The sequence below is a fragment of the Macrosteles quadrilineatus genome, unplaced genomic scaffold (assembly GCF_028750875.1).
Source record: "Macrosteles quadrilineatus isolate MER2022 unplaced genomic scaffold, UCM_ALF_1.0 Scaffold_3__2_contigs__length_128488019, whole genome shotgun sequence".
Lineage (NCBI taxonomy): Eukaryota > Metazoa > Arthropoda > Insecta > Hemiptera > Cicadellidae > Macrosteles > Macrosteles quadrilineatus.
Genome location: NW_026542596.1, coordinates 85552095 through 85578020, shown reverse-complemented (window position 1 = coordinate 85578020; position 25926 = coordinate 85552095). Strand labels below are relative to the sequence as shown.

General features: G+C 34.8%; 1 protein-coding gene across 2 annotated transcripts; it reads left to right on the top strand.

Moving 5' to 3' along the window:
- Positions 1-566: 566 nt before the first annotated feature.
- LOC128989896 (uncharacterized) lies at positions 567-25508 on the top strand. 2 transcript variants are annotated; one of them, XM_054412021.1, is made up of 7 exons: positions 567-792; positions 9133-9288; positions 16251-16472; positions 17789-17916; positions 18875-19019; positions 20773-21029; positions 24455-25508. In XM_054412021.1, exons 1-7 carry the CDS (start codon positions 643-645, stop codon positions 24654-24656), a joined length of 1260 nt encoding a protein of 419 aa, XP_054267996.1. In that variant the 5' UTR covers positions 567-642; the 3' UTR covers positions 24657-25508. The 2 variants fall into 2 exon arrangements, with proteins under 2 accessions (XP_054267996.1, XP_054267998.1); XM_054412023.1 differs by lacking the exon at positions 16251-16472.
- Positions 25509-25926: the final 418 nt, after the last annotated feature.

The window sequence follows — 25926 nt, the reverse complement described above, 5'->3', positions numbered from 1 at the left end:
AAACAATGAAATGTAAGAGTACCAGATAATGATTTCTTTACTTAATTTAACGTAAAAAAAACTATCGATAGTCTCATCGATAGTATAATACTATCGACCAACTATCGATATTTTCAAACTATCGATACTATCGATAGTACTATCGATAGTAAGTTTTCACTAACACAAATATCACACTACACGAATCAGCATAAACAAATTTCACTTCAGTCTTGCCTGCCAACAAATACCGAAGAAAGAACAGAGCGAATAACGGAAAGGACTCAGACACTAGACTGAATTAAATTGGCTGGAATCTGGAATGTCTGGAATTGGAATTTGGAATATTTGGATGGATGGAATTCAAAAAACTAAACCAAAAAAATTCCAGTTAGTTGTGCATTGCATGCATGGTATACATTCATCCAACTGGTGCATTTTCGTGTTATTGTTATTGTTTGTTAACTTAGTCAAACTATTTGTTTACTTATTTTGTTGTTAACAACATTTTGTGGTTATTACTTTTGTGATTTAAAAAGTCTTAGTTTTGGAAACTTGATGAAAATGAAAATGAAGTAGGTAACTTAGGCCTAGGCTGGTAATTTCGATAGGAATCTGAAACCATAGCCTGAACATTCATCATCCTTGGGTACCTTAATAATTATGATATCGAGCCATTCCACGCGAAAGGACATACTAAACATGATGTGTAGAATATGCGCTCGGGAAGACTGCAATTCCATTGACATTTTTGGTGTAGAAGGTGTAAAACAAAACCTTGTCAGGAAGATTCATGCATGTCTACCTGTGACTGTGAGTAAGCCTACAATACAATTTGATTGGTTTACTACTGTACTAGGATAGTTTTATATAGGCCTAACTTAATTATCAAGTCCCCCTATAACGTAGGGTAATCATGGGGTAACTTAAGTCACCCTGTAGCATTAGAATATAGGCCCACCAACTCAACAGTTTCCAGTTCCCACACTCCACACTGCTCACCTTTACTACTTCTGTTATATTCGCTAGTGGGTGGGGTGTCCAGAATAAATACTCGGGCGTAAATTAATTGGGTTCATTTATTGAGTGGATAAGCAATGCATCAATACATTATAATATCTTACTAGTACACGATTATGCTAATATCACAGAGAAATTCCCCATTACTAGAGGGTAGAATTTAGAGGGCTACCTACTACTGAACCAAGGGTCGGGCAATGTAAATCTTCTATTAGCCTATCACCACAAACCTGCTAATATTAGCGGGAGAATCATGACCAGTTAGTTGTGCTCTGGTCGAGGAAAAGATTGATTCTGAATGTAAGTTGGTGGTTCACAAGGACTGACTATAGGCCTATCTAACTTCAAGAGTGGTGGGGGCTTATGACGCAAATGCTGGTTTTTAGAATTACCTTAAACCATATTTGGTACTAAATATAATGTTATAAAATCTCAAGATTAAAAACTATTTACTTTTTGGCTGAGCTCCCTGCTTCAGATATAAACAGAATTAAACTGTTTAAATTAATAAACTAACCCATGTGAATACACAACATTCGCCCCTCTTTCTAAAAGTGAGACCACATTTAAGTGGTCTAATTTTTACTATAAATAAAGAATTTTGAAAGAAACTATGTGTTTTGTTTATATGTTAAATGATCCTTGGCCCTTACAATTATAGGAGGTACTCTTAGGGGAATTCTTTGTTTATTTAAGTATTAAAGCTATACTATATAGCAATGTTAAAACAAATATCTAAAATAGGTAATTATTGCGACGAACGTGACCATGGGAACCTATATAGGCTAGATTTTTATATCACTAGAAACTAGATTTTTTGCTGAAAATAACGGTGCAAAAATTTTTCCGCTCTCACAAATTATTAACGGAGTTACGGCTGTTTTAAGTTTTATTTACCTTTGTAAGTCTACTGACTAGCCTATTTCAATTGACGATATTTCCTCACCAGAAACTTTGTATAACTATTAAATTTATGTAAATTGTAAGTGATTTTAAGTAAATATTAGACTCACACTAACAATCAATAGGTTAACGCAAACTTATTAATTTCAGCATAAAGAACGTTCGGGAAACAAAATAGCTTATCTGTACGCAGCTAAGTGAAATGGTTAGTGGGCATGATGGATTTGACAAAATCCAGTTCCAAGTTCCAGTAATCCAATCCACTCCACAAAATAGGCCAACATTGTTACTTTAACCATGTAGCTTTTATGCCCTTTTGAATCCTTATACATGCTTATACCATATACCTAGAATAAGGATTTTTACCTAGGCATACTTCTAAAGTCTAACAACTACTATTAAACATACACTAACAAACAATGTTAGACTTCTCATTCCATTCTAAAATCTGAAGTTTTTTCCATGTCTAGTTCATGTTGGTGACACTTGAGCGCTAGTGTCATAACACTTTGTTAAATATTATAAGAGAGTACTACAGTAAAGTATTATTGAATATATTAGTAATGAACTGTGCTTCACATTTGGTAATATAACCAGGGGATGAGTGATTGTGTTATTGACTTAAATAACACGTTGATTAGTCTATGAATACATATTAATATTAAAATAAAACTATTCTAAACTAACCTAACCAAACCAAACTTGCTGTAGCATAAAATATAAGTATGATGACAGAAAAGGCATGTGTGGAAGGCAAGTCGGACTTTATGCGGATTCGTGACTGCATTAAGTCCAGGTAGGTTAGATTAGGTAAGTTAAAGTGTAGGTTATAGTGAACTGAGTTGATAATTTATATTACACACAGGCAGTTGTTGTGCCATTAAAATAGTGTGTTAACCACAACAAAATAACGATTTCAAAAATGCTTGCAGCATTTTTGAAATCGTTATTTCATTGTGTTTAACACACTATTTTAATTGCACAACAACTGCCTGTGTGTAATATAAATTATCAACTCAGTTCACTATAACCTACACTTTACCTTCCTAATCTAACCTAACTTCAAAACACTTAATACAGTCACGAATCCGCATAAGCCCGACTTGCCTTCCACACATGCCTAAATAAAATCATTCTGAAATAAGTTATTCAGTGCCGTGTTGTTTCTTAGTGTAAAAACATACAGACAGCGTATCGTAGCGCAGCGCAGCGCATGTTTTAAATCAAAACCGTGCATTGAAATGAGGTATGACATACTAGTAGCGTATTTCGGCGTAGCGTAGCGCAGCGCAGCGCAGCGTACGACCGAGGAACAAACTATTTTGTTTTTCTCAGAGCGTATTGGAGCGCATTCGACTGCAGACACGCTTAAGAGTCAATTCTAGTCTCTTTTCTGCACCAATTGGTCCCCTTCAATTAGTTGTAAGCGTCTCTCAATCATCCTTCACCAAACTAAATATGTGATCGAACGTTGTAGTCGACATTCTTGCATAATTCTTAAACCGAGACTCGTGTTTTTTAAGGATTGGAAATAAGATGTATTCACCATGCCTGTTCCTGCCTTTACACACTTCATGGGGTCGCCGGAATGTTATCCCCCTGGAATTTTACCCCCTGGGCAAAGCTGACGTCACTATGACGTAGTAACCTGAGGGGCCAAAAGTTTGTTCGCGGCCGGAATTTTACCCCCGCGGATTTCGAAGTCTAATGAAAATAGTCAGAGCGTGATTAATTCAATTAGCGATAAAAACCGGAATTTTACCCCCTGTCCATATAACTAGTGTTTAGACAACTGAAATGTACGGGCCGGATTTTTACCCTCCGGAATTTTACCCCCCGGAATTTTACCCCCGGATTTTTTCCCCCCCGGAATTTTACCCCCTGGCCGATTTTATAAATTGAATGATTGGTTTTCTTATTTCTGTTTTTAATTAATTGTAAACATTTCATTTTATTTAGTGGCCTGTCTTTATTTATTTATTTTGTAATCTCATTCAGTTGATTGTATATACGTCATATTAACCAAAATTTGGCTTCAAAGATCAAATCCTAATACTTGAATCTCAAAATTAAAATTAAAAACATGTTCGATTAGTTAATGTCACAAATAAATTAAGATAGGCTACTTAATAATAAAATGTTTACTATTAAATTAAAACAAAATGAAGATAATTAATCATTCTCACTAATTTTTATATCTAGCCAGGGGGTAAAATTCCGGGGAAAAAATTCCGGGGGGTTAAATTCCGGGGGTAAAATTCCGGGGGGTAAAAAGACGGGGCCGTACACTCTAGGTTTTTATAATTTGATGTGTTCTGATTAAATTCACAACCGTGAAAATATATGTTTAATTCCGCGTTTAATCCATCGAGTTGATGTCGCGAAACTCAAAAGTTCGCGGCCGGAATTTTACCCCCTGGTTTGTGACGTCACGTTTGCCCAGGGGCTAAAATTCCAGGGGGATAAAAATCCGCTACCCCACTTCATGCACCTCGACACTTCTCCTACTGATCAAAAACTGCCACCTTAAGGTATTTTCGACAAAACTGATACGAGCCGTCTTCGACAGAGCCATCTTCTATACTGATGTACCGGGTACACTATTAAGACCGTCTACAACCTATGTTGCGCTACGCTACGCTGCGCTCTCTGTGTGTATTGGACTACGCTGCGCTCCTATACGCTACGCTGCGCTGCGCTACGTTGCGCTACGCTACGCTGTCTGTATGTTTCTACACTTAGATGTTTGTAGCATATGTAATTGAAATGACTTGATTGGCTTATTTTTATTCTCTTCTCTTCAATTTCGTTTTCGTATTTTCATTTTCATTTCAGGTTCAGTATAGTTGTACAAGTAAGTAACAGTTAGTCCGTTCCATTGTTCCGTAATTCCGTAATGCGGCAACGGCAAGCAGTAGCAGAAGCAGACTAGAATAGAATAGAAAGTAGATAAAGGAATTCAAAACGACAAATTATCTTAAGTTACCTTAGTTAATATTCGTGGCCTCGGAGACATTTTTGCACTGTTATTTCCTGGTAAAAAGTGAGTCTTCTACTTTAATTACTTACAATTAATTAACATAATATATCAAGTATCTGGAGGGAACATTTCATAGGCTTATAAATAGGTTAGGTCAAAAAAACAAAGTACCGGTTGGTCGGTAAATAAAACTTAAAACAGCCGTAACTCCGTTAATATTTGAGAGCGCGGAAAAATTTTTGCACCATTATTTTCAGCTAAAAATCTAGTTTCTAGTGATATATAAATCTATATAGGTTCTCATGGTCACGTTCGTCGCAATAAATACCCTAAAATATTCTATGGTTAGAGTATATTCATATTTGATACGAAGTTACAACAGCAAAGTTACAACAGAAACAGAGGCTTATCATTGTCCGGCTTCCCGCAGCGATAACGCCTGCGGTGGCACACGCCGCCTCAATGAAACAATTAGACATCTACGACTGTATGCACAGTGAAATGATGAATCAAAATTTTCATGTAAATTTAAATTGTTAAATTCAATATGATCAAATGGAAATAATTAATACGAGGCATGTTTTTTAAGTAAGTACCGTTTTTTAATTTCTCCGTTCCGGCACTGCGATTGGCATTTTCGACATTTGCGCTATGTATGGGCATCTATTGGTAAGACCTAGCCGGAAATTCGAGAAAAATCGGCCGTGTTTACATCCGGTTTCGAGCATTCAAAATGGTGCCGCCAATTGAGACTGCCGCCGACTATGAAGTGCGCGCTACAGTTAGATTTTTAAGTGCTTAAGGTATGAAAGCTATTGAATATAATCGACAGATCAATAAAATGTATGGCGAGAACATTATGAGTGACGGAATAGTACGCAGGTAGGTAAGGGCATTTTAAGACGGCCCCACCAACGTTCATGATGAGCAACGCTTGGGTCCGGGGACAGTAATGACGCCGCCCAGTGCGTTACTCATCATGAACGTTGGTGGGGCCGTATTTAAATGACCTTATCCACTTGCGTACCATTATGGCACTCATAATGTTCTCGCCATACACTTCACTAATCTGTCGATGATATTCAATGGCTTTCACACCTTTAGTACTTAAAAATATAATGACAGCATGCACTAACAGTAGGCGGCAGTCTCAATTGGCGGCACCATTTTGAATGCTCAAAACCGGATGTAAACACGGCCGATTTTTCTAGAATTTCCAGGCTAGGTCTTACCAATAGATGCCCATACACAGCGCAAATGTCGAAAATGCCAATCGCGGTGCTGGAACGGAGACATTTAAAAACGGTACTTACTTAAAAAACATGCCTCGTACTTTGTTTGATCTCATAAGCGACTATCTCTGCTAAATATTACCTAAATATCCTAACATATACACAATAAACCACAGGACAATGATTATGTTATTAATTAAGATAATTAAAATTTGTAGTTGTATTTAAATTATGAGGCGAAAATGACTGGGATTCAAGATAGAGAATTTGATCTCTTTCGTACCCAATTTTACTACGATTGCCTAGGTCACATATTTACTGAAAATAAAATAGCTGAATTAGTATTTGTCTATGTGTATGATTCAAAGACATATATTTTGTGCGAAAGATTGACACATAATTTTTTTATAAAATTTCGATTGATGTCGGTAGACGTAATAGATGAGGTAAGGGATATTGGAGCCGTGTTACCGGGAATTATAAGGGTTTATAGTGGCACTCCGGGTGTGGGTATTCGTGCGGTACAGGTACGCACTAATTATGCTAGCATTTTATTGTGGGAACGTTAGTGATGAGTTATGTATGTGTCAGTATGTAGCCTATGTCGACGATAGGGGATTTTTTTAAAAATTTGCCTGGTGATGATCTATGTCAGTATTTTGGTACTATTGGTGTTACATTGCTAGTGTTGGGCCGGAATCTAAAATAGTAGGCTTAACGCTGGGTAATAAATCCACTAAAATTAGCGTGCCCTCGATGTTGGAACATCAGAGGCCGTTTGGCACAGCTCCAGGGAGATAGCTAAACATATTGGGACAGAGTAAATTTTAAAAGATGTTATTATTAAACATCTAGACATGCTAAAATAATTAATACTTATTACCTACTAATAATGGCTAATAATTATGGCTACTAATTACCTCTGGTGGGCAGACATGCTGTGATATTAGCATAATCATGTACTAGTAAGATATTATAAATAATGTATTGATGCATTGCTTATCCACTCAATAAATGAACCCAATTAATTATCTATCATATTATTATTTGGTACTAAATACAGGGTGAGTCAGTGAAACGGGCCATTTTTCGGTAAGTATTAAAAAAAGGTCAAACATCATGAGATCGATTTATTCATTAAAAAACATAGTAAATGAGTGGAAGTTTGTGTTGAACCAACAAAACAAGCATCAAGTCTTGAAAATAATATCGGAGTCAACTCCTTAAACTTTTAGTCAAGCCACAAAAAAAAAACAGGAGCTAAGGTCAAGCCAGGATCAAGGGGGCCAGGCAATATCCCCATTTCATGTCAAGGGAAGAAACGGCACACCAAACCGTTGCTTTATTAGAGTGAACTGGCCATTCATGAAGTGCTTGTGGACCGACCAATATAAAAAATTTGTTTATTGACATCCCGTTAAGTGGAAATGAGCCTCATCGCTCATCCATAGGCTGTGAATTAGCTCTGGGCCATCTTGCATATTTTGCTTAAGCATATGCTCACAAAAAGTAATGCAAGATCAAAAATCACCCATATTCTAGGCTTGCACAACCTGAATTTTGTACGGATGCATGTTAAGATCTTAATGCAAAATTCGCCTCACTGTTGGCGCGGAAAGTCCAAGTGCTTTGCTAAGCCGTTGGCCAGATCCACAGGGACTTCTGGCAATCGTTTAACTGATTCAAATGTTTCGGGTGTCCGCACAGTTCTGCTGGTACTTCCACCTCTTCTTTTTGTGGTTTGTCCCGTTTCTTCCAAGTTTCAGCCCAGAATTGCATGTCTCGATGGAACTTGAGGGAGGGGGCAGACCAAAATTAATGCGCAAGGCCCGATGTGGTGTACGCACAGAACTTTCACTGTTTTGATAAAATGCCTTGACGGCAAAACCCCGCTGTGGTCCGGTCCAAAGCTAAAGCTATATGGCAACTAAACTTCCAGAGGTTGGGAACGCAGGGTAACTTACTCGGCCCCTTTCCTTCTTCCCCTCTACTCACTAACGTTATAAGAAAATAGCCCGTTTCACTGACTCACCCTGTATAATGTTACAAAATCTCAAGATTGAAAACTATTTACTTTTTGGCTGAGCTCCCTGCTCCAGATATAAATGAAATCAAACTGCAAACTAATAAATTAACCCATGTGAATACACAACACTTCCTTCACCTCTTCCTATGTCGCGGAACTGTTTCCATCCCTTCCCATAGAATTTTAGGATTGCAGATACCTTAATCTTATGGTCATAAACAGATCCCACACTCCGGACAGCTCGCCTTTACTACTTCTTTCATCACTTCCTATGTCACGGACCTGTTTCCCTCCCTTCCCATAGCATTTTAGGATTGCAGATACTTTAATCTTCGTCTTAACAGATCCCACACTCCGCACTGCTAGCCTTTACTACAATGTATCGAGTAATTTTCAGTAGGTCCTCTAGGGCCTAATCTTTGCTCAATAGTAACAAGTGATGTTTTTCCTTTTGTACTGTATTTTGTAATTTGCTAGTATAGGGCCTACTGTTGGTGATGGCTTATTATAAACACATGCTACAACTTGCAAGTCTTTTGTTAACTTTTTCCTAGTTATTTAATTCAACCTACATGGTTACTTAGCAACCCATAAGACTAATGATAAAAAATGTGACTTTCAGTTTCATTTTTCTACGTAATAAGATTTTTGTTGGCAGTTATAACTGCAGTAAACTTGTTTTTAGAAGCCAGAAATAATCTAAGCCTATTTACAACATTTGAAGAAAATCGTCAAAGCCGTTTTTGAGATCTTTGTGCAAGCAAGCATACATAACATACAAGCAAACATTGCTCATATTAGAGTATTAGTATAGGATACATAATAGCAGAGATTTATTCTTATTTGATTTTTAAGCTTCATTATTAAAGTTAATATAATATTTCAGTATTTGAAAGAGACTTACTACATATGTTTTAAGGTTTTCTTCTAGTTTAAATTTTTTTATTGTGGTTTAACTTGTATTTTACATGTCTTGCACATTTTTGTTTTAGGTCCGGCAAGACGACAACCTTCCAAAACAGATTTGCCTTACGTGCCTAACAAAACTTGATACATGTTGGGCTATGTACTTGCAGTGTAAGGAGGCACAGACCAAAATTGAAAAGAAATTGTATTCCTTGTCGAGAGAGCGAGACAAAAATAATCAGGTTAGATAATGTAATACTTATTTCTAAATTTGTCTTGACAGCTGCACGGTGTGAAGTTTTAATTTTGCTGTGTTTCATCCCTAAATAATCTTGTAAATACTAATTCTGTTATCTACAGGATTTGGTGCTTCAAATTTATGGCTAGGTTTAGTGGTAACATAAATACCTAATGCTAGGCATATCCTTCTAAAATATCCCTGAAACAAAAATAACCCAATAATAATTTTACAATAATGAATGGGTTTGGTACAGGAAGTAAATGTTGCTCCGTGTGCAATGAAAAGAGCTTAATTTTAATGTGCTTTTGTTTTTTCACACTAAGGCCAACTTGCAAGTTCACTCTTGGTGGAAGGATTTATTTATTTATTTATTATACTACACTAAGGCCTGAGTCCGTTAAGGTTCAGACTTTATTCAGAAACTGTTCAGAATTTGTTCCATTTGGTGATTCAAGCCTGAAACAGAATGTGATCAACAATTAGGTTCTGATTATAGAGTTGGGTTGATGCTGTTGTAAGTTAGGCCTAACTTGCTACTTTCTTTTTTAGTACGCTGTTTTTGACCACTAGGAGAGAAAACAATGGCAATCACTTTGATTATTGTACTTACGAATTTGAATGAATATGCTCAGCGGCATGTTGCAAATAGTATGTTATAATGGTCATGATGATGCACTCATGTCAGCCAGGGATGTTCCACAGCAAAAAATCAATAGATGATTTTAAAACACTATGTAATATGAGCACGACTTTTCTAGTTGGAGAGTAGGACTTTGGTCCTGAATCCCTCGGCTCAAATCTTTTGGCAATCATCAATAGTATTTATTTTCTATTTAAAAAGACTCCCAACAGCAATTTTCCATTACCATTGAGAATATATGTATAAGAGGAGACAGATAATGCTAATACGGTAGTTGTTACCGATTTTGGCAACATAGTTTGGGTTGCTGATGCTTGGGTCTCAGTAGTCGGTCGGTGTGCTTACAAGCCTCTGTATATATTTTGGCGCCTCTGGGAACGTTTTAATAATTTAATATTAAAAATGTATTATAAAACAACAAAACTACAACCAAACAAACAAGTTTCATGAACAAAAATGACATTTTACAACCTACAATGAAGGCAATATTAAAAAAAAACCAAACTGCCTTACCGAGATGCCCGAGGTGGAGTATAATCGATACAGACTGGTCTCTAAATGTTTCACTTGTTATACCAATCGTCTCCGCTAAGCAAGCTGTACACACCTTTAAAAATAAAAAATAATTGTTGAGGTTTTATTACAAACATAAGAAATATGTATAGAAGCGAAATAATAAAAATGGAGAGGGAGAAAGGATAACATAAGTAGAACAGATCTCAAATTGTTTGGTGAGAAAAAGGGAAATAAACATTATTTTGCTGAATGTCCAATCAGAATACTTGCCATAACCTTCAACCTTATAGTTAACCTTAGTTAACCTTCAAGAGTATTGAGTATATAGTCAAAACTAAACCCTCCTTGACATTTGAATTCTTAAAATATTGATGGTATCAAAATGCAAACCCAATCTACAATTTTCTGTAAGAAAGAAGATGCAGCTCAAAGTTGCAGATTCGATTTGTTACAGTTTGGGGAGTTGGTAGCTCAGTCGGTAGATGGGCTACGAACAAAAACAGTAGTTACAGCTCTCGTCCCAGTGCTGCCACTAATGTTTATCAGTAGCCTACATTTAATTTTTTCACTCACCCCTTGCTTTACTCGACAGACCTACGGTCCATGTTGATGAACAATTGTAAAAAAAAGAAGCTGCCAACCTTAAAAAAAGTGGTATTTAGTGACTTTAAAGTACCGTACTACATCTTAAATATATTTTTTTGTCTTTGGATGTTAAACATTTTGAAACACACCTAATGAGAATATTTATATAGCTCTGTTGACATGCAAAGTAAATTAGTATTTTTGTCTCATTAAAAAAGTTCCAGTTGTATTTTTCTGTGTGATGTTTAAAAAATGTAACGTTTTAGTAGTTATATTTGCCATTAGTAGCCTATTTAGATGTGATACTGTAGATGGATGTAGATTTTTTGTAAATCTTTGATGTATCTAGATGTTTATTTGATTATGTTTTACTGTGTATGTGTTTGTGATGTTGCACTGTCTTTTATCCCCTTTTCCTCATTTAATTGTTAAACAGAAATAACAGTGTATCATTCTTAATATCAGTTATCACACAGAATAGTTACATATTGCTTCTATATAGCTTAATATAAATCCAAGAAGACAAAATCTTCGTCCTCTGGTTCAAAGGGTTAAAGAGTTGATTCGTGATTCTTGTTTTATTGTGCATTTATTTGTTTTAATTTAGTTTCCATTATTAATAATTTGTTATGTTTGTTCCATGTATTTGTGTGTATATTCTCAACATCTGTCGTCCAAAATTGGTTTGGTTTTTTTTATTTACCTTGATTCTTTTAGCTTTTGCGAATTTCCCAGTAGGGAAGTAGCTATTACCGCAGGTGGCACGGTAAGACCTAGACCCGGGACTGATTTACTTTTCTATTTTGATGCCCCTATTTGCCAAACATTTTATTTGTTAAAACTGTTATGTGTGTCTGTGATCATGATAACTCGAGTAGTTTTAATCCATTTTTGATGAACACTTTTATGAGTTTATGAACCAGCAAGATTGGGTCATGGGAACAGAATGTTGGGTTTTAAAATTGGTCAAAAAAGGTTTTTTTCAAATTTTTATTCATTAAACTTAGAAATTTATATATTATTTATTATAACTATCATGTAGAGTTAAAAAACAAATAATTTTGTACAATAAACCGTTGTATGATTAAAGTTTATGGAGAAAATTCCAAAACATTGTATATTTAAAATTCCAACGTTTTTCTTATGGAAAAAAGTAAACTGCTCTAGTTTGAGTACTTGTTTATGTATATATTTTGATTGAATTTGGCCAATTTATTGATTTCATACCATACTTTTAACATTTTTCATAAACAAAATGTTTTTTTTCCCTGTAGCAGCAAACCTAATAAGGACTAGTTGCATCTAATGTTATTTAAATCGGGAATAAATGTGACAATTTTAAGGGCATATTTTAGTCAACATAAAAAAAGGAAATTGGCTCAGTCTGCAGGTTTGCTGTGGCAGGGGAATTAGGTATGTGATGTTAGCATTTGTGATTAGAAAATGTGTAAAGTAACTCTTAGTTCAGTATGTAATTTTTGTCCTCTTTACTAGTTTGAAGACCTTACTTGTTGGCTTGAGTTGGTGATTTAAAGATCACAATTTGGTGGTTGTTGCACTAGTTAATACCTCTGATTCATCTGAAAACAGACATACCTTGAAACAATAATCTTTTTCCTTCAAAACCATGAGAATTACTATCATTTAGTAGAAGTATAACACCAACAATTTCCGTCAGATCATTGCAGGAGTTTCCCACTGTGCATTGTTTTTTTCTATATTGAGTGGTGGATGTTTAAGCATGTTGTGTGAGTATAGTTGCATGTTAGGCAGACTTTACTGATGATATTTAATAAATTTTACATTGTGTGCTTTCAAATTTAACTTTGTCCCAGCTCTCCGCAAAGTTGACCAAATAAACATACTTTTAGTTCCTTCATGAAAACACAAGTTTGATTTATTATTGTCATTAAATTGAGGTCGTGGTTGAAGCTTTGTTATTAGTGACATTTGAGTGTTGACTTTATTTCAGTTGTTAGAATTTAGTTTTCAGATAAGTTTACCTATCTTGTTTCTGGAAAATATGTGGACTTTTTAAGTGATTTGCTCAGTTGGTTTTTTTAGGCAATAGGCAATAAACTTAACTTTTCAGTTTCATTAAATTTAAAGCTGTGTTTACACCATACCGATTGGAGGGCAGGTTACTTGCCTCAGGTAACTTGAAATACATTAGAGGCATGTAACCTGCCTTGCTACCTGCCTACTCTACTGGCCTCGAGTAAATGGGGCTTAAATAGTACAATGGTGGTAAAACTCCTTACAAAAAAATAATGTAAAAATATTGCTCTTATGAAAGATTATGTGGTAACTCTTTTTGGATTAGTATGCTCCTTACTTAAAAATTTTAAGATGATTGTATGCAACTAAGAATTCCATTTCAAGTCCTAGAATTGTCTTTCTAATATACTGTAAGAGATGTGGCTATAAAACAACGAGTCATTTTTTCTAATAGACAAATGATTTGAGAGTCAAGGCCAAATGCCATATTACCGAGTTGCCTGACATTACCCCCCCCCCCCCCCCCAAATTTCCAGCCGGTTCCATGACCCAAGGTTGCTTAGTTTGGCTACAGTCTTTGTTTGAGTTGGACTGTCTAGTTCCGGCTAGTCAGAAAATTTTTATATTTTATAATCAAGCTGCGTCTCAACATCAAATTTTTGGGAAGTGCAGTAACAGTTTCAAACACAACAGTTTTGTCGCAAACTTCCTAACCTTTTAGCATTTTAGGATCTTTCTTCAAGTTTTTCAAAGTGTCCATTTCCATTTTGTGAGTCACAGGTGTAGTATGTTACTGAGAGGTAACTGTACAACAAACGTGTTGGCACTAAGTGGTTCGTCAAATCTAGCTGTGAGCTCATGGAGCAACGTGTTTGTAGTGGTACTCATCTTGGGCGGCTGACGATGGCATGGTTGCTCAGCTGGCTAAGGTGTTGGCACTGACAAGTTTAGCATTGCCGGATTCAAACCCCGTACATGTGCAATCCATATTAAGCTTACTAATGTGTTGCTAAACTGGTTTAGAGGGGTCACCTTAAATAAACGGTGTCCAGCTTGGGTGGAAGTTGATGACATTTAGTGAGATTAGTAGGGATTGCACACAATGTCTGTTTTACTTCTTTTCACTTTTGTTTATAGAAGGAGGTCACAGATCTCTCTTTTCTGGCTTTTATTTTGGTCATAAACGGATACAAAATTAATTAATATACAAATACAAATAATATTTGTATCCGTATACCAATAGTTTAGTTGGGCATGCTTCATAAAGTAAGACTTAATCAGGCATAACACATATTATAAAATACAGTCCACTCTTGGTAATTCAAACACTTGATAATTCAAAACTTTCGATAATTCAAAATGAAGGCTCAGTCCCTAGAGAATCTCTCAATATTTCAAATTTTTACCATGCATTTTGATACACTCGGTATTTCAAAGTCCAAATAGAGGGCAGGTCAATTTGTAACACGCAGTAATTCGAAGTTTCGTCGAAAAAACACTCTATAATTCGAAGTAACTCAGTAATTCAAAGTTTCGTCGGTTAACACTCATTAATTCGAAGTCATGCTGTAATTCAAAGTTTCGTCGAAAAAACACTCTATAAATCAAAGTCACGCAGTAATTCGAAGTTAAGTCGGTACAACACTCTATAATTCGAAGTGATCTCTTCCTGTTATAACAGGAAACTATACAGTACAGTACATCCTGTTCCCATGGTAGGCTAGTGTTGGACGTTTTGATGTTTTTTTAGTTAGAGCAGTAGTCTGAGTTAGTTCGCTGACTTGTTTTTCTAAGTTGGCAATCCGATCTCTAGATTGCGCGACATCTCCTTGAGCACAAACGTAGTTGTCGACAGCTGATAGTTCAGCTATTGGCGAAATATATCTAGCGCTAAATAACAGATTTCTTTGCAACTACAGTAACTGAAAAATAAGCCGTTGATTGTTTAAAAGTGTACTAAAATACGGTATGATGTTTTATTGTAACGTGCTGTACCTTTGTATGTATTAAACAAACAAACTCTCTGTAATTCGAATGGTTTATTTTTCTCCCGATAAATCGAACTCTTGATAATTCAAAACTCTTGATAATTCAAATTTATATGCTTGGCCCACCAATTTCGAATTATCAAGAGTCTACTGTAACACCTTCCTATATTTTATAAATAAGTATAATAATTTAAAGAGTCTTATGTTTCCTCTTCTTTAACTGTGTCCCACTTCTTTTTAGCAGTTAAAATAATTAACAAGTTATTTCTATACAGGCCAATATAACATTAAGCATTACAATTTAACCAAGCCTTCTGGTACTGTATAAGTAAGAATGTAAAAGGTTGTGTTTAGTTTGTTCTTCCTCAAACTGTCTAGCACAGCTATTTTTAGATTTTTTTTTCGAATTAAATGCTACTGTTGTTGCTTTTTCACATGTGATATTGTGTCTTATATTCACTGCTTTTCAACTACGTTGTCTTCAACATAAGATGTAACCTTTTGTACAATTTCTTCATCTATCATAACTGCAAACTGAACTAAAAACAGCAACCAGAAAGTCCCAAGACACATCTCACAACACAAATCAAATACTTGTACTTTACTTACATACTTTGATGACTTATCTAGTGCAGTTTCAGAATACTTATGAGTGTTGGATTATTGAGTGCCAACTGTATGCTATTGGTGTGACTAGGGCTTGTTTAAGAGGTTCTTCAGCTCTTGTTTAGTTCAGTGTTGTGGTATTTAAACTGCAATCACAATCTTACACTGAATACCTGCAGAAATAATGTGTAGTTAGACAAAAAAATACTGATCACTAGACACACCCCTGAGTCTGTCTCTTATCTTAAAACTGAGGTAGGATATGTCGCCGTATTCATTTTAATGTTCAGTGACCCAATTCTAGATCTGGGTATTTCTACAATTTTTTTTATCTATATTTTGTATGAAATCGTCTGGGACTATTTAGGATGGCAGGTCCAAAGTAACTTAAATTGGTATGTAAGGCAAGGATTCTGTTAGAAAGGAAAACCATGTCTTCAATTGGTTAACCAACTAAAAGAGCTAGGAAACCCTTTCTAAAATTAATTAATTATTTATCGGTAACAAGCTAACTTAGGCACATTTCTGAATGAGCCATCAAAATCAGAACGTAATCTTTCTTGGATGACAGATGTTGTGGAAAGCTTAATGTTTGGTTATTTATTTTTTTTTAATTTTCGTTCCCTCTAGGAAAATTTAAGCCCCAGTAATGAAGACGCATGTTGTGGCGTTTGCGGTCAGGAAGTAGGAGAAGAGGATTATGGTGTAGGATGTGAAGGTGTTTGTAAAAAGTGGTTCCATACAACATGTGTACAAATGACCATGTTTAAGTACAATGAGCTGTTGAACAATCCTAATAAATCATGGCTGTGTCAGGGGTGTAAGACAAAAGCCCCACTGCCAAAAAAAATAGTTGAGTATACAATTATCATAAATTATTTTACATAAGTAGATAACAAAAATATATATTTCATAATATTCTATTGGAAAGTTGCTTTTTAACAATAATTTTTAACTTCACAGCTTTAAAATTATTTTGATGGCATAGCAGAGGCTTCTCATGAGTATTTCATGTTGTTCTCAGGGTAACAAAGCTTACACATATCATCTCACTCCATTCTACACTCACCTTGTGTACATATTCACTATTCAGCTTAAAATCTAGCTTACTGTAAAAGAAAGAAAGTTGTAAAATACACGCTTACGGCCACTGTCTCAAAGAATTGATAACACTTCATTTACGGCCACTGTCTCAAAGAATTGATAACACTTCATTTGTCCTTTGTAGGGTGTTTATTATCATTTCATTTACTAAATTTTAAGAAAAAACGCCTTTATAAAAAAATTCTACCAACAAATAACCTCTTTTAAAAACTGTTGGTATTTTTTTTAGTATCTTGGCTTGGTATTTATTTAATTTTTTCAATCTTTAAATATGTCATTTAAAGTCCTGCAAACCCCTTCTTTTCCAAACTGTATTAGACCATCGTAATTTCAAAGCCTGCTTAGGAAAGTATATGGGGTACTTTTGAGAGATTTTGCTGTACACATTGTTGCTAATAAACTATTAGATAGCATAAATGCATGGCCCTTCATCTTGCATGGGAACACCCCCTTAACATTCCTTCTCATTGGTTCCACCTCGAAAGTGTCAGTAGATGTAGATAATGGTCAGCTGTAACTTGGAGGGAAGGATTTTCCTTGTAAGTAGTGTCCTAGTATGGAAAATGTATGTTTATCTGATAATATCATTATGGTGAACACATTGAAGATACAGCATAGATATCATAAACCATAAACAAGGTATAGCAATGTAGGTATAGCCAATATAATTGTGGTTTCATCCGCCTAAGGTGCAGCCACTAGTCACAGTGTTTAAGAACTATTATCATCCGCTGACAGAGCTATATACAAAAGTCAAACCTTACTATTAAGTTTTAACAACTCAAAGTAATTTCTATAGTTTAAAAAGCCACATCTACAGTACCTTAGTTTGTTTTCTTATTCTCATATTTTCCTGGCTCTTGTTTCTCGACCTAGCTTGTTGATACAAGTTAAATTTGATTTTAAATATATTTTTAGAAATAGCCTACACATATTGTTCCTAACAAGATTTAAAATTATTACATTCAATAAATGGTTCAACAAATACCCTGATAATATATCAGGTATAAATCGCCGGAACTTTTTTCCAACAAAAAGATAATACAAATGTCGCTGTATTTTAGACCCATGTCAGGCTCAGCGTGGAGGATAGATTACGTGATCTGACTGAGACTTACCCAGTGAATTTTGGAGAGTCGGCGGTCATCTGTTTAGCTCCGGACACTTCGACCCCAACCACCAGTGTCAACAGGTGAGGGAAACTATCTCAGTAACTTTAATATGTTGTGATTTGTAAGCTATCAGATTGATTTGTAAAAAAAGTTGGTGTGATAGACAGAAATCAGTAATTTACATTAGCACAATTTGTCAGTTGGTTTAACTCAACTACATAAATTCTGATAACACTACTAAAACAACTTTGGGCTATTGTTAATGGGGTAGCCTAATATGCTTAAAACTTAAACATTTTTCCTGTGTTCTCTAGACAGTAACCCGAAGATGGAATGTATAGTTCAATCAATAGTCAACGATTGTGTTTTTATATCACTTTCCTTGGTGGGGTCTGAACTATCAAGCACGGTGGCAGAGGATAGTCAAACCAGTGTTTAAAAGACTCCTTTCTGTAATTCTCCTTTCTAAACTAACATTCGGGTTGCTATATAGTTAAACCACTGTTTGGTTAAATGCTACTTTCCTTTGTGGGGTGTAACCTGACACTAGTGAAAAATGTGGACAGATTCACCTCAGAGCTGTTTGTCAAGAATACCACGGCTATTAATGTCTGGACCTTAACTGTGACTTGCAGAATTTGTCTCTTGTGGTAATTACAGTTCCGGGAAAAGTCTATGAAGTAAGCAAAAGTCAAGATCAAGATTGTACCAACTGTTACAACTACTACTTAAGATCCCCATTTTAAATCACTGAACATTTGTAATACATCTATTATAGTATAATTTTAACTGACATGTCCAAGTAATGTTAATCACAGATCAGTCAAATGGCAAATGATACCCCAAATATCAACGCAAGACTTTAGATTGATTGAGTTTAGTTTAGATGGATCAGTAGAAATTAGATCTAAATCGATTAGTACCTTAAATAGACACAGATTAAGTATTTAAGTAAGAATAACCTGAGGAAAATGGAAATAACCATTGGAGAGGAAAGATTTTTAAATGTCAATGCTTGTTTTCTGTTTTGATCACTAGGGAGGCCCAAGTAGTGCCACAAGCCCCCACAGCGGGGACAATAGAACCTGTGTTGACACCAGTCACGTATCTAGCCCCCGCCACAGCCACCCCTACACAGCCAACAGCCCCTGCTGAAGAAATATATCCTCAGGCGTTGATCCAGGTATGTCAAGGTTACAGTGGTTAACACAAATGGTATAAAAAAACTGAGATTATCAACTTTTTTCCTTTTTTGCAGTATTACTCACTGCAATATTCTGAATAGTTTTACACTTATCATCTCATTTTCTTCAATTCAAATTCAAAATTACTATATTCACAAGATACAAAATATATACCGTACAAGAGGTATCAGACTTAAGAATCAATCCGGTTATCATTTTAAAATTGTAACCAAATTGGTTTTGAATAGTGACGGACAAAACCCAAAATTTCGAATCTCAAAACCGAAACTGAAACTTTTAAAATCTAATCCCGAATCTCGAATCTCAAAACCTAAACGTGAAACTAGTGAAAACTTACTATCGATAGTCACACTATCGATATTTTTCGATAGTTTTTTTAAAACTATCGATACTATCGATAGTACTATCGATAGTTACTCAAATGGAGTTTTAATGCATATAATATTGTATATCCTTCCTGTATGGGTTTAATCAATGGTTTCTACCTAGTCGAAGATAAAGCTGTATCAGATTATTAATTTTAACAATTTGTGAGTGACGTCCAGGTGCCTCCTTTATGATTTTTTCTTTTCCAAAATAATATAACATTGGTATAAAATAACAATAAGTTTTACCATTTTCTTTTATTATTCACTAAAAATATTATATATTTATGCTATGTGAGTATAAAATAATTTGTTAAATGAATAATAAAAAGAAAATGGCAAGAGAATTTTTTACCGTATACCGGTGTCTACTCTTTAATCCATGCTAAGACCCATAAGGCAAATGTACCCATAAGTCCGGTATAGTGAATTAGCAAATGCCCCCTCTTTCAAATGTTTAAGAAGGTACTTTTCTACAAAGTTTTTCCACAATAAACTTTGAAAAAAAAACTTAGGCTATAGGCCTAATATTAACAATAGGTATGCATTAACAGACAAACAATGAAATGTGAGAGTAACAGAAAAAGATTTTTTTACATAATTTTACGTAAACAAAAACTATTGATAGTCTAATACTATTGACCCACTATCGATATTTTTTAAACTATCGATACTATCGATAGTAAGTTTTCACTACGTGAAACCTTTTTACTTAGCTGGTTACGAAGGCCAAGGTTACAAAAATACAGGTAATAATGAAATGTTAAGTATGCAATCAAAACTGATAGAGATCGACTCCTGACCCTAACATAACATAAATACGTGACTGATAATCTTAAAACACAATACAACATAATTTTTATAAATAACCAATATTGCTACGAGTTTGTGAGGAAACAATGTTAAAAACAGTAATAATGACACAAAAAGATGTCAGCAGTTTAAAAAATAAATGCAAAAATCTTCAATTTCCAAACTTAAATTTTGAATCTCGAAACTGAAACTTTTCCAAAGTTTTGATGGTTTTGAGATTAGAGATTCAGTTTTGACACTTCACTAGTTGTGATATTGTGATGACTAGATGTTCTGTAGTTGTGGTTTGCTCTTCAGTGTTAGCTGTATTGCCTCACTGGGCATTGCAATAGTTGTCCATTACCTATGTAATTAGAATATAGGTAAATATACAAAACCAATGCCATAATGCTCAAAATAAGACATAAAATTGTGTTCAATTCTTTTCTTAAGACTCCCTTGAAACAACACTATTCTATTTCTATTTACATATTACAGAGCTAACCAAGCATTCATCCGTAACTATAATTTAAGTTAAGTTCTTATATCAAACTATATTTTCCGTTATTCTCAGGTGCCTCAGAATCCAGTTAGTGAGCAGCCGATAGTTTACCAAAACCCCACAGTAGTGGCCCCAGTAGTCGCCCCAGTCGATACACCAGTTGTTGCTCCCGTTGTCGCTCCAGTACCTGCTCCCCAGTCACTTCCGAGACGGAGAACCGTCGTGCCCAAACCTATGTCTGTTCAAGCTTCAGCTACACCCCAGCGAGCAGCCCCCACACCGGTGAAGAGACCGAACGAAGAGAATTTCAATAATATTAATGGGAAGAAGTAAGCTCCTTCAATTTAGTCTACCGTAGTACTGTATTATTAAGACAGTCTTTGAAGATCATGTGTGGTTAAAGAAATACCATGTGATAAGATCTGTTATGTTTGGAGATATACTTAAGTCTTAACCAATTCAAGATGGCCAATCACCCCACTATGTTGGGTTTGAGAATTTCGTCATTGACATCAATTTTCATATTTTAAAAATCAGATTTTGATGAAATTTGGAATCAACATGTAAACCTACATTTATTCGAATGAGTTCGCAAACCAGCATGATCGGGCCATGGGAACGGGTGTTTATTGGGGGGGTTTTATGGGGTAAAAATTGGTTTTTCCCATTTTTACCCAAAAAACATGCAATTTTGCAATTTCTTTCGAAACCATTTTGTAGAGCTTGAAAAAGAAATAATTTAGTATATTGAAGCGCTGTTGATGTCAACGGTTACAGAGAAAATTTATAAAATTGTAAATTTAAAATTCCCATGTTATTTTCATGGAGAAAAATAAACTGTTGCAGTTTGCTTGTTTACGAACATATCTATACTTATTTAATACGCAAGCAGGTTTTTTATGACAATTACTCCTCCAAAACTACTAAACCGATTGACATGTTTTTGATGTCATTGGAAAGAGCGTAACATGAAGTTGTGCAGGAAACTTTTTAGGGAAATAATTAGAGAGTGAGGCCCTATAAAGTTTCGTATTCCTCCATAAGATTAACATGGGAAACAAACATTGTTATGAAACTCAAGCTGTTGTCAGAAATTAAAAGTGAGAAGAAGAATTTCCCCATGTAGGAAGGGTGAGACTGTGTCAAAAACAAGTTTGAGATTGTGTCTAGGATACTGTAAATTATTTTTGAATCTTGTATTATAAGAATGCTCAAAGTTTCCGCTACAAAATTGAGAATAGTTGGATTGTACAGTTAGCAAGGTTTTATAAATAATCAAATTTGGAACCGTCATTATATTTAAGTGTTTATAAATTGGTTTATATGAAGCTTTCCATAGTGAAAAGTTATGATTCGCAAAAACCTTTTTTGGACTTTGAAAATTCTATTTATATCTGTTGAGTAGCCCCAAAATTCAATACCATATTGAAGTATGGAGTAAAAATAAGCGTAACACATCATCACTGAAGTTTTTAAGTCTATTGTATCCCTTAAACATAAAATTTGGAAACAAGCAGAGTTGAGTTTGCCCAAAACATATTCAACACACCTATCCCACGCAAAATGCTTGTCAATGTACAGGCCTAAAAATTTAACATTTTTATCAATTGAAAGCTGTGTGAAAGCATTTACATTTTGTCTATACTGTGGTATAAAAAATCTAACCAATTGAGTTTTATCTTGATTAATTTTCAATCCATTTTTATCAAACAAGTTCCCTACAAGTTTTATTAAAGATATCCCTAGTATTTCGCTTATGTACAATCCTTGATTTCATTTGGTATTATCTGCTGGGGAGCATGCTATCACACCACCTTGGAACCCTTGAATGTGGTCCAAATATCAATTTTGAAAGTAGCTTTTAGAAAAAATAAAAGGTACTCCACTGATGCGCTATTCCGTGAGACGGGAGTATTACCAGTCAGACATATTTTCATTCAGTTTCTTCTTAGTCACACATTCAAAAACTCAAACACGATCCTTACAGCAGTCACACATCAACACTACACAAGATATTCACACAATGTTGGAATATCTGTCCCTCAGCTACATAAGTCAGTTCTAACTACAAACTGTTTTTATGTTGCTCAGATTCTATATCGAAATCTAATTCAAAAATATAATATTCTACACATTTGTAGTTTACCCTCAATACAGAAATTCAAAAAACAGATGCTTGTTTTACTGCACACGATTACCAATGAAGAGGCCGAAACTTTGATCAGACCTAACCTTACTTGACCCTGACTAAACAATCCTTGACCCTTCGACCCCCTCGCCCTCACAATGTCTCCTGTCTTAGATTGCACTGGCTTTGGTTGTCGTCGCCGACATTCTCTTATCCGCTAAACGATCAAGTTAAATTAACAAGGCTTAAAAACCTTCCCAATTTTAGTGTGTGCCCTCAATTTGCTTAGACTGATAACAGCCAGGCCTACGCACAGGCACCTGCCCATATAGGCCTATCCCATAAGTAAGGCAAATTTTATTTTATTTTAGAAATATTGTACTGTTAGTAGTGATGTAAAATACCCAGGTATTTAAAACTCAGGGTAAATACCCAAAATCCGACTCCTCGGGACCGAGGCTAGTCCAGATAACGGTTTTTCTGGTTAAACCGACGTCCCCAAAAACTTGTTAAAACGGAAACCGTGTACCGGTACTGTCATAATCGACTTTAATTTAGGAGAGCATTGTATTTAGATACGTGATCACTGGTCTCAAATCTTTCCCACGAGAACAGTCGTTTCAGTACCGCTCACTTCTTGCCAATCTAGTCAGGTTAAACCAATGGGCTGGTAAAAATTGTCCAGTTAAAAGGTGTCTGGATAAGAAGGAGTCTACATTAAACTTTTCTGTGTTACCGCTTAGTTGGGAACAATAATATATTTGGATAAACCTACTAAAAAATTTATGTCCTGTTTTTTGGTCTAACTTTGATATATTTTTGAAAGATTTATTGTGCTATAGATTCAAATTTGTTGTGTCACAAGTTTATGAAATTAGTTTTATTTTTATTTTTATACCAACAAAAGATCTAGAACAAAAATATTATTAAATCCTGCCATCCTACAGTTTGAATTTTAATTATTTTCTTAAGTTGTTTACACACAGGCCACTACTAGGTTAAATTTTCCTGTCTTTCTAAATAATAATTATTATTTTACAAATTATTTTCCTTCACTTTTAATAAAATAAATTCATCTATCTATCATATAAATTAAAAAATCATAAGTAGTCAGGACCAGTGCAACCATGCGACAAGGGTATTTATGCCGATTATGCTTTATGCTCAGACCTGGGTATTTATGGTGATCATACCGAGAAGTAAAATGCTAGTAGTGACCATATTAAATTTTGTTTAACACGTTTTATTATCATTTTGCTATCTTTACAAGGTAATAATTGCAAAAAAACATCTCAATCTTCTCTAACTTTAATACAAATGATAAATACCCAATTTTTGGGTATTTACCCGGGCCTGGGGTAAATACCCAGGTAAATACCCAATTTATATTTACCTACCCACTGGGTATTTACCCGGCCCACATCACTAACTGTTAGTTGTATAGCTACTCTCTGTTTTAGTTTATATTCTTGGGATAAATAAACGTTTTTCATTTCATTTCATTTCATTTTTCATTTCATTTCATTTTATTTCATTTTCATTTTATTTTTCAATTTGTATATCTCTGTCTAAAGTAGGGAGATATATTGGTTAAAATACTGTATAATTACTGGCTCTTTGTTTCAGATTGTGCGTTTATTGTAATAAGTATTTCACTGACGACATCATCGACCATCACACGAGCTTGCACCTTCGGCAGACATTCCACACGTGTTTAGACTGCAACAAGAACTTCAGATCTGAGCAGGCCCTGGAGAGACATCGCTGTGAGAGTAGTACCAACGAAACTATAAATCTGGATGACGATGATGAATTGATCATTGTTTGAATTCAGTTTTAAACATTTGGCCATTAAAGAGATTCACTACTTAAGATATGTTAGTATGAATTAATGGAGTTGGCATGATTTTTTATGGTTCACATCAAAAGTATAGAATTTTTTTTTATGGGAATAAATATAAAAAAAATACTTGGCCGTCTTAAAAATTGGTATAACTTGAGCCTTAGGTGTCATTTTGTAGGGCAAATACAAATAAAGGCATTCCCCTCCCCCCCTCTATTTAATAAGAAGTTATGAGCAATAATCATACTTTACCATTAGATGAGATTCAAACTTGTTTTAAAAGCATATAGCCTAATTTAATTTCCAAAAGTAATATGGATGTAATTGGAAAAAGAACTAGGCTACTTAAGAATATGCAATAATAATTTCAACTAATTTCCAAGTAATATCTAGGATGTATCAATCTTTGTGTTGAAATATTCATGTAAAAGTTATGCCAGCAAGCTGTGTCACAGACAAAAATCACTAATGTGTCCAACACCGTATTATTTTCTTTTCTTTTTACATATTTATAGTTACATACAGTTTTAAAATTAGTATTGTATATATTTTTCATGAAGAAGTTATTCCAAGAAACAAAAATGTATAGTAAAATAAAAAAAGCTCAGTAGTGAATCTCTTTACATTTTCCCTAAATTTGTATTGTATGTAGGCTACGACCACACGAGACGACTTGGCGACAAAGAATAAAAATACCCCCGCCGCAGCAAACCTGCAGACTTAGCGAATTTCCATTTGCCTGATTGGATTTAAACTAAAATGTCTCCTTAAAAATATCACATTTATTCCCTTTTTAAACAGAATTAGTTTAATGAGGACTTAGGTTTGCTGCAACAGGGAGGGTAAAAAAGATTTTTAAAAAATGTAAAATATTAAAAGGTACCGTGGTTTAGTAAGAAATTAATGTACATATTTTCCAAATATGATCAAAATTTGTTCATAAACAAGCAAACTACAACAGTTGACTTATTCTCCATAAGAATAACATGGGAATTTTAAAATTACAATTTTTTTGAATTTTCTCCGTAACAATTAGGCGCATAACAACACTTCATTATACTAAATTATTTGTTTTTTTTTAAGCTCTACAAAATGGTTTGAAAAGAAATAGTGAAATTTTGTGTTTTTAGGGTCAAAAATGGGAAAAACCTATTTTTACCCCATCAAACCCCCCATAAACCCCTGTTCCCATAGTCCGATCATGCTGGTTCGCGAACTCATTCAAGTTTATCCCGCCTTACACCTTCAAACCAAA